We start from the raw sequence: 17185 nt of genomic DNA, 5'->3' as shown, positions 1-17185 counted from the left end.
AATCACGAAGGGAAAGGAAACTGCACGACAGTTCTTACCCGTTGCTGGACGCACTGATGATGGACCGGAGACCGGACGACTCATGGTAGAAAGTTAGTGTGCCGGGCGCATACGCTCCACCCAAATTGTGCGCGATTGAATTTGAAAGGGCAGTAATGAGGGAGGCTTTTGTGCATTTCCATTACCTACCGGCCTAAACCAGCCATCGACCGGCCGGTTGATTTATGCTCCGGTTTGAGCCATGCGCTCGGGAAGCAGAGCACCACGACGGATTTATTGCTGTTTGGTTTAGGTGAAGCCCTTCAAACCGATCGCCCGATGGAAGGAACGATCGTTCGACCTTAACCACCGATTTATGTGAGTCACCAGAGATGGACTCGCTCGAGCTGAGCAGGTCATTCGAGGGTTCGCCAGAGCTGGCAACGGTTCCGGTAGCGTCGGTGGAGAACAAACGCGTCCGTTTATGTGCGCTCGGACTCTTTTTTTTTGGGTTGAGTTGGGCGAAAGCAAAAGTGTCTGCAAAAAGGGCACCCGTGTGTGTGTGTGGCTTTTAGGCCATTCTTTGCCGTTTTCTTTCGTATGAGGCCTGGATATACTGCATACCGTCCGCCCAGAGCAGTCCGGAGCTTCAAAACAACGGTGCCGGTTGTGATGTTGTTGACCGGGTTAGGTTGAGTTGGGCGAGAGAAAATGGTAAGAGTTTCCCGCGTGGAACGGAATTAATTCCAGCACAACAAACAAACCGCTCGGTCGGACAGAACGTACCCGTGCCTCTGCTAGTTGAAGTAGGTAAATGTGCCTTATGTAAATATCTTTTGCCGAACAATGTGCATAAATTGCACGTAAAGCCTCGGTTGTCGATGGGTAAGTACAGTGCATGACTCACGTGGTTCGGTTACTTTCTCTGATCTAATTGAGGTAAAAGGCCCCAAAAGTGCAAAACAATATTTAAACAGAAAGCATTGTTAAGTTGGACCGACCAAAGAAAAGACTCCACCGATTTGGCATCAACCTAACAAAGCCCTCAATGGTTGCTAAGTTGCATTTGACGACTTAAAACTCATTATAATCGACTTTATAAGATACGTTTAATAATATTTTACAGTATTACAGAACTCACTTTAAAGATATTTTTTGAATGATAATTCTTTATTTTGCTCGATTTGTTTGGGGAATTTTAATTACACTTTTCAACATCTGCTCGCGGAAATGGAAGAAGACGACAAAGGATTCGCCCGGTTCCCGGTTGCCCGTGGTCACGCCAAGCCATACAATGCACCTGACGAGCCCCGGGCAACGCAAGCCTCTGATGAGAAGGGCGTTGATTGTTGGGGGGATTGAAGGTGAGGACGGCAAGGTTTAATAAATAAATAATTTAAATTAATTATATAAATACAAAACACATAAACCCTTTTGCGCCATGGCAGATTCGCTTCCGCGCCTTGTCGAGTGGTGTATGAGTGGGGGGGATGTGTTTTTGTGTGAGTGTGTTGTTATTGTATGCTGTAGAATCCAGGGTGTGTAGTGTAGTGTTTGTGTACGTTTGACTGATTGGAAGGAGTTGGCGGAGATGTTTAGGTTTGCTTGGCGCACGTTGAACTGTGTGCAACTCCATCAGATAAGGGTTCAGGAACACCTCGCCGGATGAAGACCGCAGCAATTCCTTGGTTTAGTTGATTGGATCCCTGGATTAACGCTCGTCGTGTTCTGGTGACCAGTCCCCCACCCACTGCAGGCAGCCAAAGGTGGCTGGACTGGACGAGCGTTCGCGCGTCGAAGCTCTGCCGCTGCTCCATTCCTTCCGTTCGGCGACACAATGGTTTCGTAGTTGTTGGTGCGTTTATGGCCAGGGTTTCATTTCTCAATCGAAGGGGGGGGTCTCGGGTGTAGGTTTAGTCGTCGTCATCAACATCCACACAGTCACTGGACGTGGCCACCGGGTGGCTTAGTTCTTCGGGACGTGGGCACGGTAGGCGCGGTCCTGCATCACCATGTCGACGGAGTTGCCGAAGCTGCGGTGGAACTGGCCAGCCTCGTGCGTGTCGAAGTCACCGTGGTTGGACGAGTAGGTGTGGCTCTGCTGGACGTGCGGGTGCTTCACGATCTCGTACGTCGTCTTCTCATGGCCCTCCGGCGTGACCAGCTTCTTCAGACCGATGATGGCGGAGATGACGAGGGCGATCTTGCCGATGATGAGCGCCTTGCCGGCGACGATGGCGATCGAGTGGTAGACCATGGTCAGGATACCTCCCTTGATAGCCATTGCAGCGAGGAATGGTCCGAGGTATTTCTTCATCTTCTTGCGGCCCTCCTCGACCAGGCGGCCGGTTTCCTGCTGGCCCGAGGCGAGCATACGCGGCACGTTCAGCTGCAGCTGGTGTCCGTCCATGAAGCGCTGGGCCCGCTGGAACAGCAGCTCGTCGATCTTGGCCGAGGACAGCTTGGCCAGGTCGTGTTCGCCGAGCGTCGGTTCGTTCAGGGCGCGGGTGCTCGATTCGCCGCCGTCCGCTTTCTTCACGATCGACATACCGTCGAGCAGCTTGATGCTCGGCAGCTTGATCGCCCGATCGGTCAGCTTGAGGGCCTGCACCTTGATGCACTTCAGCAGCTCGTCACTATCCTCGCACAGCGAGTACACTTTGCGCAGGGCACGGACCGTACCGTCCTCGGCGGCATATCCTCGGCCGGCCACCGCCAGCACGCACACTACCGCGCACACAAACTTGAACGACACCATTGTTGCCCGGGTGGGAAGATAGGGAGGTTTTTGGTATGTTGGGGTGGGGGGGTGGGTGGGATAGAAGGACAAAAGGAGAGAGACGGGACTCTTCCTTTTTCTTGTAGCCACACAAAACTGGATCGAGCTGCTGCTGCTGCTGCTAGACTACCTACTATTCGATCGGACACTGGATGCACTTCCTTCCGATCTTGGTCGGCCGAAGGTATTTATACTACTGATAGCATTCAAGGAGCTGTGGGCAGATTTTATCGCTCTGGCAGCGTAGGGGCCCACCCTCGAAGGTGTCCAGCCAACCGATAACACACGTTAACACTCACACAGACACATCTCTCCCCGCAGCCCTTCCTCAGCCCTTCCACAGACGATCCTTCCACAGGTTTTGCATCCGTTTCGGACAAATCAGCTGACTGACTGACTGACTGACTGCACCACCGACATCATCAGTATCGCTTCACGTGCAAAGGCATTTGCTAGAACTGTTTTGGAGCGTGAAGAGCCAAGATCCATCCATACATGCGCCTCTGCACAACGCGTGGCACGCATGCAACCGAACTGCACGCCCGGAGGATCACTAGGAACGGCGCTCCGGATGGTGAACGCTACCGATCTTTCTTACCAGCTCCGATGGGGCCTACCCTTGATAAGCAATTTGCGAGGAAGCAGGATCCCAGAAGGGGAGAGGAGAGTCACAGTACGATTTCTACTACTAGCAAAACACGCGGACATGTGGCTGAGGGTGCTGGCGGTGGTGGCGTCGGCGGCTATTCGCCTAACTGCTTCACTAATTTGTGCAACATGCAAAAAGTAAACATGCCTGCAGCGATCAGCGATCTTCGAGGCTTCTGGAGAGCCTAGGAGAGGGTGGGCAAAAGGTGATGGTGAAAAGCTAGGCACAAAAACGAAGAAAATCCATAGATCCACTCCGATCGTCGAAAAGGTGGCAGGGAAGGTGGCCGAGTGGGTGGAAACGAGCCCAACTGAACTAATCCGATCCGGTGAGCTCTGATTCCTTTGAATGGACATGCAAAACTTTTTCCTTTATCACACCCACCTCGGACCCCTTCTCATTGCCCCCCTTCCCCCTTTCCCCCAAGGTTTCGAGCGATGCAGTCAGAAAATGCATTCACGATGGATGCTCCCAGCTTGTGGAAGTAGTGGAAGTGTGCAGAAAGCGAAAAGGAAAACTCAGCTGAAAATTAAGCGAGCGGCGTTCTTTCATTAACCTACGATGGCAAACGCTTGGAAGAAGAGGATAAGGCAAGCTGGAGAAAAAATTAGCAAACACACATACAAACACACACTGGTGAAATGTGCAACACTGGCGCGTGTGTTCACCTGTTCGATGCGCTTTGCAACGGATTTTTACTTTTAATTTGCTCGTTCGAACGTTTCGTGTTTTTCGATTCTTGGCCCCGAAGATGTGTATCTGTGTGTGTTTGGGTGCGGTAAGGGAGACTCTCCGGCCGTTTAGCTGCACGTGCCCTGCAGACCCTGACCATGAATGTAGTGGCAGCAGTTAGGTTTTCTTTTTTGTTGTTTTGGTAGCCAGATAAACAGTAGTTTTCACGCAGCGAGATTGGTTATTTGCGGACCTGCGCGAGCGTTGTGAAGGATGTTGCCCCGAGTTCGATGTCACTCGTTCCACGCGGTGCTGTTGCAGATGTTTAGCAAGAGTTAAAGGGGGTGAGCGTGATTTTATGCACCCCTTCAACCCCCCCCGGAAGTGCTTTGCATATTTAAAAGCCCAATCCCAATGACCCTGGCCTACTGGCGTGTGGCAATGTTTACCTTACTTTACACCGTGGGACACGAAGCCTGAAGCTATTATTGATCGTTACTGGGAGGATTAAAGTCACGTGTTTCCAGGTGTCCGTTATGTCATGTACGGGTGGTAATAATACTCCGGGGAGAGCAGATGAAAATAGGGATTAAAATTAAGTAAGGGGAAGCAATTTTGTAAATTGATTTTTTTTAATAGTTTGGGAAAATTTATTAGACTAAAATAAGTTAAAGACAAGCCTCGAAACGTAAAATGGATGTAAGCGTTAATAATCTCAGAAGAGATTAGTAGTTGAGCGATAATGACTAGTTTTATCAGGATTGATATCATTTGTCAAAACAAACTAACGAGGTGTATCAGGTGTCTGAAATGATGTCTATATTAAGGCCAACGGCACCGATTTCCTTACGGCAGAACCATCAAAGAGAGAGAGAGGCTCAAATCCCATCCAGACCGTTCCCCCGTAGTGAAGACTGACTATCCAACTACATGGTATCATTAAGTCTAGTTAGTCAGAAATGGCAGGCACGACCTAAGAGGTCGTTAGACCAAGAAGAGGGCGAGAGAGAGACAAGGGCGAAGAAGATGTCTAGACTTAGAAATTGCACGTCTTATAGAAATGAAGATCGTTCTCTAAGCAAATAGCAGCAAGCGCTTGTATCCATAAGCGTGGCTCGTGTTATCTGCACGCGTCTGTATTTTTCTTCCGTTTGTTACTTACAAAAACTCAAGAAAGCTCATATAAATCATAGAAGATATGACTTGAGTGTGTATAAACAAGAACAGAAGCAAAATATGGACTGTCCACACGCCATAGACACAAAAACCGCCGTTGGAAAGCCGGTAAATCTTTTCCTTATCAGTGATGTATGGTATCACTCCTGGTGGGCATTATCAAGAAATCGTTTAATAACCAGCTGTTTGCTCCATATTCTCCAAGAGCAGCCTGCAAAGATCACTTCCTGTAAAGTCAGTACACGATCAAACCTTAACCGTGAAGGATCGCTCAGAATCGGACAAGTTTTAATCTCAGTAAACGCTAAAGAATGGAACCGAAACGGCTCGGACTGTCGGATGAAGATTTGCAACAAATCGTTAATGATCACTTATCAGCGCGAGGGAATAATGATCAATCGTATCGTGTCGAACGTTGCTTTCTGGAACCGTTTAGCCCATGTCCGGAAGGATTTCTCGCCGATCATTATGCGCTGAAAGTTACCGTCGCGAGTAATGGCCGTAAGGAGGAGATAGGCTTCTTTGTCAAATGTCTTCCGACTGACAATCCGGTGCTGAAGAGCTATCTCGAAGAGATCGGAAGCTTCCGTAAGGAGAGCAGTGTGTTGCAGCGTCTCGTAGGATCGATCCAGCGTTACTGCCCATGGCGAACGGTGGCTCCACGTGTGCTTTTTTCCAAGGGTGAAAAAATACTCATCATGAACAATCTTAAATCGGTGGGCTATTCGGTGATTAAGCGTGAAAGTGGACTACTGGAGGTGACGTTTGTACAGCAAGCGCTGGAAACGTTAGCCTGCCTGCATGCGGGATCGATCGTGCTGGAAGAGAAGCACGGCAAACGACTGCCGGAACTGTTCCCCAACGTTCTGAACGAAAATGCTTGGGTCCAAACGCCAACCAGCACACGGGTGAAGGATGTGGCGAATGTTATCAAACTGTACACGGAGCTGGTTAAGATATGTGATCACTGGCACGGTGCACGGAAGCAAACCATTCTTGGTCAGCTAGCGCCACTGATAAGGAAGATTTACCCGTTCGTAGAACCATCGCGTGAATTCCGCAACTGTCTCAACCATGGTGACCTGTGGTGTAACAACATCATGTTCAAGTGCGACGAACAAGGACAGCCGACCGGTTGTGCGTTGGTTGACTATCAGCTGTCTCGTTATGTGCCTCCCGCGTACGATATCAACCTGTTGCTGTATCTAACCACAAGCCGGAAGCTGCGAGATGAGCACATGGCCTCACTGTTAGACCATTACTACAAGTGTTTTTCGGAAACTTTGGAACGCAATCAGCTTAAAGCGAGTGATTTTTACACGCGTGAAGCGTTCCTGAGAAGCTGTGAACACTATCGTTTGGCAGGACTTATTCACTCTACCATGATCAGTGGAGAGGTGACGTTGCCAAGCCGGTTTCTGGAGGAAATATTTGGAGATTTGCAAACGACGGCTAGCTTCATGCCGGATAAGAAAGTGTGGGTTTGTGTGAAGGCTTTTCAGGCAGATGAGTGTTACAGGAAGCATCTGATAGAGCTTCTGGACGAACTGTTTGAGTATATTTAGGTGGAAGGCTGTGTATGGTGTGCTCAAGTTAGAATTTAAGATTCTTAGAGTAATTGCCCTTCGCCATTGAAATTTTTTACGAAAAATCAGAGAACATGTTGGAATATTTCATTTAGGACTTTAACAGTTGATCACTCGCACTTGAAGGTTACTACCAAGTCCACTTCATACGATCATATAACAGTTGGATATTAACTAGATATAAAGTGATTCCACAGTTGGGCCGGTCCGGTGGCCGAGGCGACAGCGGCGCCGGTCTTCACACGGCAGGGCCGGGGTTCAAATCCCATCCAGACCGCCTCCCCGTACGAAAGGCTGACTACTTTTCTACGGGTAAAATTAAGTCACAGAAAGCCAGAAATGGCAGGCCGAGACCTCTCGAGGTTGTAGTGCCACAGAAGAAGAAGAAAGTGATTCCACATTTATAATAAAGAAAAATAAATATATAAAAACGATCTCTTAGAGCAGTTTGAGTCATAGAATGTGATTGATATCAATTAGTAGAATTTCTCAATGAAATCCCTCAATGAAGTCTACGATTCTTTCCTTTCTATGATGAGAAATCCTAAGCACGTAATAACTTTCATATTCAAAGCGAAAGGTCATTGTCGTGCTGTTGTCTCCGGACCAGCCAAGTCCAGCTTACCCGTACCGGTAGTTGTGCTGTTTTGCTGTTTTTACTTCACTCCATTACGAAACATCGTTTTTCCAACCAACCAACTAGCCATTCATCTATCCCCATTTCCACTCCTATTGGGAAAGCAAAAGTGTTGTCCACGGGCTTTTTCTTTCGTTCGATCCCCCCAAAACTTCCTGCTTCTCGGTACATCCAATGCTAGGGCAACCGCTAGGGGTTACCGAGGGTGACTTATTGCTGCCAGAGTTGGCACAGCAGAGAAAGCAGCTATATGTCTATCTCTTTTCCGAGCCCCCTTCGACAAAGCCCGGCAGCAGGGCAGCGTTCTTCGGTTGCTGGAACGTCCCCATGTCGAAGATCGCCGTTTGTTTGACTAATGCAAAGCGAATGTAATGAAAGGGAAAAAAACAGCGACGGTTGGCGCGGATTTTCACCATTTCCCGAGGTCGCGAGAGGGAAAAACATCACGGAGGTAAGACTTTCACCCGGGATAGCACCCTGCGCAATCGCATCGGCCACAGGTTGCATGGTCGCGTAAGCTTTATAGCTGCTCCCTCGGAGGGTTTTGTTGTTGGCGTTGTGAGCTGGATTATGTTGTACCCGCTGGTACGAATCTAGCTACCGAAGGGCTTGTGTAGGTACTTGTGCGGCATTTTCTCCCGCCTTGTCACATTCTTGCCGAGCTGCCCGTGGGTATCAGCGATGCATCCGTTGTGTGCCTGTTTCCTTTCCCACAGCGGCAGTGCGAATGTGGCTTTGCTATTTATTCTTTTGTTCGGAGTTGGTTGTTACTTTTGGCGTTTGGGCTCACATCATCGTGCACCCGTGGTAGATGCAATTGCCAGTCAGTAACCTGTTTTTCTCCCCCCCTTTTTACATCACATCCAACCAGTGGATGTGCGAGTGCGTGGCCGTGTGTCTGTGTTATTTTATTGACTTGCTGTTGGGTGAATCTGCCTTTTTCCCGGCCGTTGTGGCATGTGTGCCTTCACTTTATTCATATCGTTCCCACCTACGCGAGGTGAATGTGTTTCGCCTGTTTACCGTAAACCTTTCATCTGCACGGCTTTTCCAATTTAATTTTTGTGTAGCAGAGGTTTATTTGAATGAGAAGAGCATCTTTATAATTTTTTGTTTCAAAAACCATTCCTGTACATGCTTCTATGATTTTATTATTTAGAACAGAAAGTCTTTTTTCTAGTGTGAGAGTCAGTGGCCTTAAACATAAATCATTACATTTCCAATCAACTTTTATTGATCACCCCCAGAGTTGATAATTGAATTATAGAAACATGTGCTCAATTACCTGTCTTGTCTTCTACACTTACGTCGGCCGCTGTATAATCGTAAGAATTTATCGCACAAAATTATTCCCCGTTTTTTTGTACCTTCCCCCCAAGGCAAAGATCGTGAGCAACAAAAATGGAAAGCGTTTTCTAATTTTCACCATAATACGGCTTCCAGAATCCGGCAGTCCTGCCCCTGTCCCGCGGGTGGATCGATACAAACCGCAGGCAACGTAATGGGGGAAAGATTTGCTGTTTCGAATGCTTGCTCACGATCTGACCCACGTACCGTTTAGCAGCTCATCACGGGAATGTCAAAACAGGACAGGGAAAGAACCACTAGTGGCAAAGGGCGAGAGCGAGAGACAAGGATGAAGTAGTTGTTTTTTTGTTGCCTGGAGTGGAAATTGTTTCCCTTTTTTCCTGTAGCCTTTCAGGAAGGAAGTCGTGGAGTGGGCGAGAGAGTTAAAATGGCTTAAGCTTCGATTGGATTAAGCGAGCTGCTGTCGAGGTGACAGTGGAGCTGGTGCGATTTCCGATCATCAAAGCCGTTTACCTCCCTCGTCACGATGGGGAAGATTTCATAACAAACTACAACCACCAAACTAGCGTTCGTGACATGAAAGTGAAATCGATTACGGTAGTCACTTTTCTCTCTCTTTCCAACGTGATGAATGTTTAAGCATTCTGCTTGTGTAGAATCATTACCCCTGTGATATAATTGTTTTTAAATAAGCTGTAACCCTTTTTCTACACCCCGAGGGTCATTGGACTCCGTATTTCCCACACGATCGATCGGTGTAGTCACACGACTATTAGCGGTGGAGCGATGTGCGAACGCAACCCACAGATCCTCAAGGAGTTAAGTGGGCTATTAAGACTGCAGCGGCTGCAGTGAGCTAATTTTATTGCCTATACTTCCCATAATCAGCCATCCCAATCCACTCAAACCCATTGAAAGGGCGTACGGTGAAAAGTGTACCGGCTGCGCTCGTTTTCCCTGCTCGCCTAAGTGGAGTGCTATTTACAAAGTGTGTTTGGCGCATTGCCTACATTTAGGCGCCCTCGTATGCGTCCTGATAATCGTGCTCCGGGCGTCGCTTCCAGTACGGCAGATCGTCCTCCTCGTAGTACTGGTAGCGCGGGTACGGTTTCCTCGGCTCGATGCTCCGCTGCCAGCCACCTCCACCACCCCCACCGCCCCCATGGCTCGAGTGCTCGTACACGACGTGTTCCGCTGCATGGCCACCGCCCGCTCCGTTCGCCTTCTTCAGCCCATTCTGTGAAGGAAAGCAGGGCCGTGTGGGGAAAGGGCGCAAGAGAGAGAGAGAGAGAGGGGGAAAAGAAAATCCAATTTCAGCCAACCAGCTACCAAGCTACGTACAGTGATGGTGGGCGCCTCCCGTGTGTAGGACCGCGCGAAACACCTGTGCGAGCGTATTTACCAGGGTCGAGAAGACGAGCGCGATCTTCGCCATGATCAGGGCGACCGCCGCCAGGACGGCCACCTTGCCGAGGATGACCTGCGCTATCATCGCCATCAGTGCCATCAGTGCCATCGAGAACATACCGCCCTGCTTGTGCTTGTGCTTCTTGCCACGGCCCTCCTCCGTCGAGTCGAGCAGCGCTCGTCCATCCACATCGACCAAGCTGAGTTGAAAGAGTCGTGATAGGACAAGCTCGTGCAACTTGCGGAACAGTCCCGACCAACCGGAAAGACGGGCAATGTCTGACGAACGGTGAGCACCACTAGGATAGTCCGGATTTCGACGCACAGTAACGAAAGGAGTCACACGAAATGTCACATTCGAATCGATAGCACGATCCAGCGCACGAAACACTTCACCACGAAAACATTCCACCAATTGTCCACTGTCGAAGCAACTTCGGGCACGATTCAGCAGGTGTCGCTGTAACGTAGGAGCGTACGTATCGTTCGCTGTCGACTCGGACGGTACTGATTCTAGCAACACTCGCGCCTCGCCAACGGATAATCCTCGAAGAAGGCATCCGATCACTAACCACAACCAACAGCAACAACTCCGCGACATCTCGTCGAGATCACGGCAGGTCTCGATGCACTGGGAAACGAACGATAAATATCCGTCCGGTGACAGATGGATGACAGTTTTATACCGAAGCGAATTGTTCTAGTTTTTTTGGGGAACTTAATTGTACCACAATAAAAAGCAATGCCCAACCCCAAAAAGGCATACATTGAGAAGGAAGAGTAGCATAGTTCCTGCAGATGCGATCCTCCGAAGGGTCGTGGCCTTGAAACGCACCAGACGGAAAATGAGTTCGTTTTGTTAATTACTGTTCGCTTTAAATTTTTCCACTCGGTTCTTGATTATTTTTCCTTTCCCCCAAAAAAACGACTCCCTGCTCCGTCGTGTGTGGTGTCTTACTTTGCGAAGAAGAAAGGAGTCTAAAATTTGGGCGAAGACCCCAATTGGGCCTAGACACCAGGTTTGGCATCGCATAGCAAATCCATCCACCGTAGAAGATGGAAAGAATCAACAAAGAAAGTAAATTCCAAAACAGGAACGAACGGGCAAATTCTTCGCTACACTGTGCGCAATTGTGTATGTGTATGGTGGATTAATTAGGCACAACGTACATGCGTGTCGGCACGGTTGATTGTGGCGGAAAAAACAGGCAACGAACGGAAAGCAAAGCAAAAAAAAAAGAGATGTGCTGTACGGCTGTCTTCCGAAAGAAAAAATGGGGTCTCAGATTTTCCATGCACATCTTCTCCCAGGCAGCTCACCGTTTGGGGGTGAGGGTGTTTGGCTTAGTAACCCGATTCGCTGGTGGCCATTAGAGCGTATAGTATGGCTTATTGACGTTTGTTCTTCTGTTTGAGCACGCCTGTGTGAGCGGTGAGGACGGAATTGGGCGAAATTAATTACGCATTCTGCGCAGAAGGAACTAACACTTTCTCTTTCTGAACTTTCTGTCTAAGAACGGCAGAGCGTAAAGCAATTATCGATCAGTCTTCAATCGGTTTATTCTGATCGATGACTCCATGAGGAGGGTGCGAGGGCTCTATGTGATTCCATGCAGATTCCACCCCGATCATCTGATTCAATGCAGATTGTCAATGGTCCCCATCTTATATTTCGCTTAGCACCTCCAAGAGGCTTAATTGTGCCTCATCAGACATCACATACTCTGTTGCTGTAGTTCATCGCACATTTTCATCGATTTGCTCAGTTTAAGCGCCTGATGGTATGCAATATGCGGATTCGACCCTTATTCGGACAGCGAGGGATAAAATTGTTTTGATTTGACGTTTTCGATTACTATGCAAATGCATTTTATTCGAACAGAAAACCCATAAGTTTCATATAATGAAAATACTGTTAAGATATGCCCCGGCCTTCAGCGCCGAAGCCTTTTAGCTTGTGTTAAACCATATCACGATTTACCTCTGCTTGGCGGGCAAACCATCCTTCATAATACTGAGAAATTTAAGATTTTTGGTACACTGATGAAGCGCACTTACTTGCGCCTTTTTTGCCTAACGCTAATGGCCACTCCAGGCAAAGTTCCGTCCACTGGTGCCCGTTCCACCTCCGTCCGGTAGCGATCGCTCGTTCCGTTCCGTGGCCAAATCTGCGGTGACGAACGGATAATCAGGTCCACCAGCTGCTCCACCGCTCTGAGGATGCTGTTCCCGTACGTAAAACTTCCGCTCGAACAGCCGGGCCGTTCGATCCTTCAGCATCTGCTGCTTTTCATACTCGTAGAATTTATCCACCAGCGAGGAAGCCGTTTGCGGTTCCACGCGTTCATCCAGATTAAGAAACTTATCCTTCTTCTTGTAATAGCTACTGCTTGTGTCATGCGAAACTCCAGCTCCATGGTAGTCGTCCTGATGCACGTGATGATGATGCTGGTGGTGACTATCAAAGTCCGGACTATCGGCGAATGGATTGTTGTAACGGAAGGGTTTCGATCCGAACCCGAATCCACCTACCGATCCGTGACCGGAAAAGCCTCCTCCTCCATAGCCACCGAAGCCTCCACCGTAAAGAGACGGAGTAAGGAACGATCCGTAGCCAAAAAGTCCGGACAGGAAGAGAGCTATCTTGCCTAGGATGAGCGCTTTTTTGCTGAGCAGTATAAGACCACCGAAAACGAGCGGTAGCAGTGTTGCCAGGTTGAATTTAAGCCCGAGCAGGAACGGCACGACGAAGCTTTTGGTCAGTATGCGTGCTGTGGGGAAAAAGGGGAAAAGTTTGTAGCGGAATCGGTCGTCGGTTAAAGCGCACGTGGAAAAAGCTTCGCGATTGCATGCAAGCGGGAAGAAAGCTTAACCTTGAAGAGAAAGTAAGCTTTCGGGTGGCTTTTCTCCGAAGATGCTCAAAACGCTTCGCTCCGAGTGCAATTGACCGTTTTCAAAATTATGTTTTGTGTTGTAGCGAAAATCGATAAATATGGATTTTTAGTAATCAAAGAACAATTTATCTACTTTAAAACATAAGAAAAATAAGTAAGGGAGTAAATTGTAGGAAATTGGAGGCTTGATAGCTCGCTGAAATGTACCCAATATCTTTGCTCAAAAAAGCAAATTCCTCCCGACTTACCGGTAGATTTTTCCTCGAACAGCGACCGCTCGTCGTTCTGCACGGACGGATCGAGCACAAACTCGAGCAAACCGGCCGCACCGATGGTGGGCCCAAGCCTCAGCTTCAGGCCCGGGTAGATGATGCCCATGTCCCAGAGCAGCTGCCGCTGAGCCATCACGGCGCCTGCATTCTCGAGAATTCCTCTGCAGGGTGTCGGATTTCGAAGGTGCGCGTGAAAATGGCGTGAAAAATTGCAATAAAAGAAAATTAGAACGGCTGGAACGGAAAATTTCCATCACAATCTGGTGATGGTTGCCTTCACCGACCAAACGGGTGGATCAGTGACGCATCACCAACGTGCGGGTGGGTTGATTCCGTTACGAGCATGTGTTGCTATCACCAATGTGTGTCGGGGCGAGAAAGATCAAAGCGACATCGCGAGTGGGCAGAAAGCATGGCAGTGAAGGAAAACGGAACCGAATAGGTTTACCTTTTTCTTTTTGTGGGCTTCCCTTTTCCCATCAATCGGTGCTATCGTGGTTCGGAGCGTAGGTTGGGACGCTAATTAGCTTAATATGAGATTAATCGGAGGCATACGATACCTCCGTGAAGAAGAAAGGGGAAAGAAATGGAAACCTTCGATGAGGGTGTAGCTCCATGTCATCGATTAGGATTTGGGAGTTAGGTACAGTTTAGAACCGGTGAATGAATGATTCATGTGGAAAAGGGACGGTGAGCATAGAATACATAAGATGTAATTTTAGCATCGATGTGTGACTGTATACTTTACAATACTCACTCAAATGTTAATAAGGTTATGAATGAAAAACGGGTGGGACGTATCATTAAACAAATTCCTATGTTTATTCCTATTTGAACCTGCATAAGCTGTCAGTGATTGACACACGTTAGTAACGATGTTTTGAACGATTCAGGACCTAAGTTTGTCAGCCTGATTCAAGAGAGACATTGACATCTTTCATCACTGCACTGAAGCATTACAAGTTTTTTCGAGAAGGTTGTGAAATTGGTGGGACAATTTAGAAGTTTTATACTGAGAATTACTTAAATACAACGAATCCTTAGTTTCTCCTAGCTCTCTTTTGGAAAATAAACATTACACGTATGTCATATAATTTCTAAATTCTTCTGGCATGTCTTGACAACACTGAGACAAGGCGCATTCGTCGACGGTGAAGTCTAGGAAGAAGTAGTTATCGTTAAATACTTTAGTCATGATATAAAAGAGATCTGAATTATTTCCCGTGGCCTTGCTAAGGAACTTCTAGAACGGAGCTGAGGAGAGCTGGTGCGTCAATATCGTTTCTCATCAACCCAGCCACAAACAAGCACTGTGCTCTCGGTCGTCCTGCTGCCAACGACTGTATTCCTGGTAGCTAGCCTCGAGTGGCATAATCTGGACCTGCGTCATTTGGACTCCATGGGAGCTCCGCGTAGCCCTTTACAGAATTCTTTCTATACGTTGATCCCAAGTCTGGGCAACAAACAATACAAGCATATTCAAACCCTGATCGAACTAGTGAACAAAGAAGTGTGTGTAAAGCACGAAACTCTTTAGTTATTTTAGCTCTACACGCATTAGCTCTACACGAGAATTCCATCGTTTCCCTAATCGAAAGCTTCTAGAGAACGCGGCGAATTTTGGCGAATTAGGAAACCGCATTGGCCCGAATCGTCACAACCAACCTCCACGTCGCCAATAGCTGGAATGTGCATATATTAGAGGCAAAGTATTTCCATCCACGGTTTGACGAGAAGCTTTACGAATATTATATTGACACATCAGAAAGAAAGTCATCGGCCCGTGGAACCCTCCTGAAGCTATCGGTCCATCGAACGGTGATGCGTCGGTTTCCTGGTCGCACTCATTTGTTTTTTTAGTTCGTTTCGCACTTGATCCGTAATTTATTCAAAACACACACACACAAACACATATAGTGCTGCACGCACCCCAAAAACCTCACACCAAAAGTGGGGAATATCAATTGGGTGCTCGCGGGCGTAAACACTCGAACGCCGCAACGTTCCCAATTCGGTACCGATTGACACAAATTCCATTCTGGCAGGCGCGTTTCCGTTTCGTTTCGGTCCTACTGGCACGGATTTGCTGGTGCTCTCTTATGTGCGTGGTGTGTGTGTGTGTGTGTGTGGATGTAAGTGGTGAGCTCGGGATGGTCAGCTGCGAGTGGTAACTTGCCTGAAGTCGAGCGGGTCGTGATCGACAATGTTTGGAATGATGCGTGACGATGGGACAAGCGATTCGTCCTTGATCATGAGCACTCCACTGGCGAGCGTGAAGTTGCTTGCCTCCTCGAGGAACTGCAGCGAGGAGAGGGCTTGTTGACCGGCACACTGTAGTATTCCGGGCGAAGGTGTCATGCGTATGCAGTAGTCGAACGTATCGAGCTGTGCGCGGACCGTTACCGCGAACAGGATGAAGGTCAGTAGCGAGCGCATTCTGAACGGAAGCACCGAGCGTAATATTGGTTCACACTGTCACAAAGCGACACGTCACGTGCACATCACAGCTATTAAGTCACCACGGCTATACACAAGTTCTTGAGAGGAGGTTTTCCAGGACACGGTACGTCACTTGTTCACTTGGTACGGTCCAACCTTTGACTTCGACTGAACTTTACCCCGACGTTGCCCGTATGCACACTGAGTGCAAAATTCATCACCAAAATGTATATATACTCCAACGGACAACTCTGTCCCGTCCCTGCTGAAGATCTGCTGAGAAATTCTTCCCCCGCCAGAGAACTCCTGTGGGTGGGAAAATCGGAAGCCACCACCCCTGGGACGGCAGAAAAAGTCGCGCAAATCTGATGCTCGACCGACCCGAACTACAAATGCGAAAGAAATTTATATGTGGTTAATGGCAACGGCGGAAACCCGCCATGGGAAGCTCGCCCCAAAAGCACAACAATGCACCATCAACGCGCGACCAGACCACGAGACATCCGTCTGATCAGCGATCCGTATCTCCGGGCCTTCCTAGCCGCACTTTAATCCCAGTCGCTTTGTCCGACGATTATGAGTGCACATTTACATAACCTCAAGCTCAAAATTACGTGCGCACTTTTCGCGCCACCATTTCTATTTGCCGAGATAGTCCCAATTGAAAACAAAACGCCAGCCACTCGCGGCATGCTGGCTGGTTGTGCTCCATCGGAAGGAAACGAAAGGAAAAGTGTCCGGTGGGTGACTTACTGAAAGGGGAGCCTAAGTGGGTAGTTTTAACATGACCGATTGTTATACACCGCGCACACCGTGTGCTACCGTGGAAAGAAAAATGGGATGGTTGCGTCAAAACCTCTAAAACTGACCCATGACGTCATTGCGGTCAAAGTTAGTACGAAAGTAGGAACCGTATGATGAACCCATTGAACTAATTTAACTGCAACCCTTGCAGGGCCCCTGGCAGCGGGACCTCGAATGGGGGCTATCAGTGAGGCGCATCGTAATGCAAGTTGACAAGGTAATCTGGGCCGGAAAAACGGGGGGAAAATTATTCCTCTTTTTCTGTCTACTTCTGCATAACCCAAACACTGTTATTATACGCTTCCCAAAAGGGACACAATTGACAGGTAATTCGGTTAGGACGAGAGTAAGTGTAGCGACCTCACCAAAGCAAAACAAAAAAAGTTCTCGGGACACTTCGTCCCGGCTGGGCGTATGATTGAGCGGTGGAGTTAATTTGAGGTTATGTTGGTTGACCACACGAATCCTTTCGGCAAAAAAAGGGCCCAAGTCTCCCTGGAGAAAACTAGCCGAAAGCATAGTCATGTACCGCCGAAGAATGTAATCAGCGGAAGTGATTATGCAAAAAATGACCATTTTCCTG

At 48.3% G+C, this 17185-nt stretch overlaps 3 protein-coding genes across 3 annotated transcripts; 1 reads left to right on the top strand and 2 right to left on the bottom strand.

The window, feature by feature from the left end:
* Positions 1 to 1132: 1132 nt before the first annotated feature.
* On the bottom strand, positions 1133 to 2925 carry LOC118502945. Its single transcript, XM_036035695.1, has one exon. It carries the CDS (start codon positions 2735 to 2737, stop codon positions 1946 to 1948), a length of 792 nt encoding a protein of 263 aa, XP_035891588.1. The 5' UTR covers positions 2738 to 2925; the 3' UTR covers positions 1133 to 1945.
* Positions 2926 to 5453: 2528 nt separating this feature from the next.
* Positions 5454 to 7320, top strand: LOC118502943. Its single transcript, XM_036035694.1, has one exon. It carries the CDS (start codon positions 5567 to 5569, stop codon positions 6818 to 6820), a length of 1254 nt encoding a protein of 417 aa, XP_035891587.1. The 5' UTR covers positions 5454 to 5566; the 3' UTR covers positions 6821 to 7320.
* A 2478-nt stretch (positions 7321 to 9798) lies between these two features.
* Positions 9799 to 15795, bottom strand: LOC118502423. Its single transcript, XM_036034650.1, has 6 exons — positions 15536 to 15795; positions 13336 to 13520; positions 12481 to 12964; positions 10715 to 10760; positions 10189 to 10653; positions 9799 to 10023 (listed from the first exon to the last, which is right to left on the bottom strand). Exons 1-6 carry the CDS (start codon positions 15793 to 15795, stop codon positions 9799 to 9801), a joined length of 1665 nt encoding a protein of 554 aa, XP_035890543.1.
* Positions 15796 to 17185: the final 1390 nt, after the last annotated feature.

Source organism: Anopheles stephensi, chromosome 2, assembly GCF_013141755.1.
Source record: "Anopheles stephensi strain Indian chromosome 2, UCI_ANSTEP_V1.0, whole genome shotgun sequence".
Taxonomy (NCBI): Eukaryota; Metazoa; Arthropoda; class Insecta; order Diptera; family Culicidae; genus Anopheles; species Anopheles stephensi.
The sequence above is the reverse complement of the archived record's forward strand: the minus strand, read 5'-3'. Positions and strand labels throughout refer to the sequence as shown.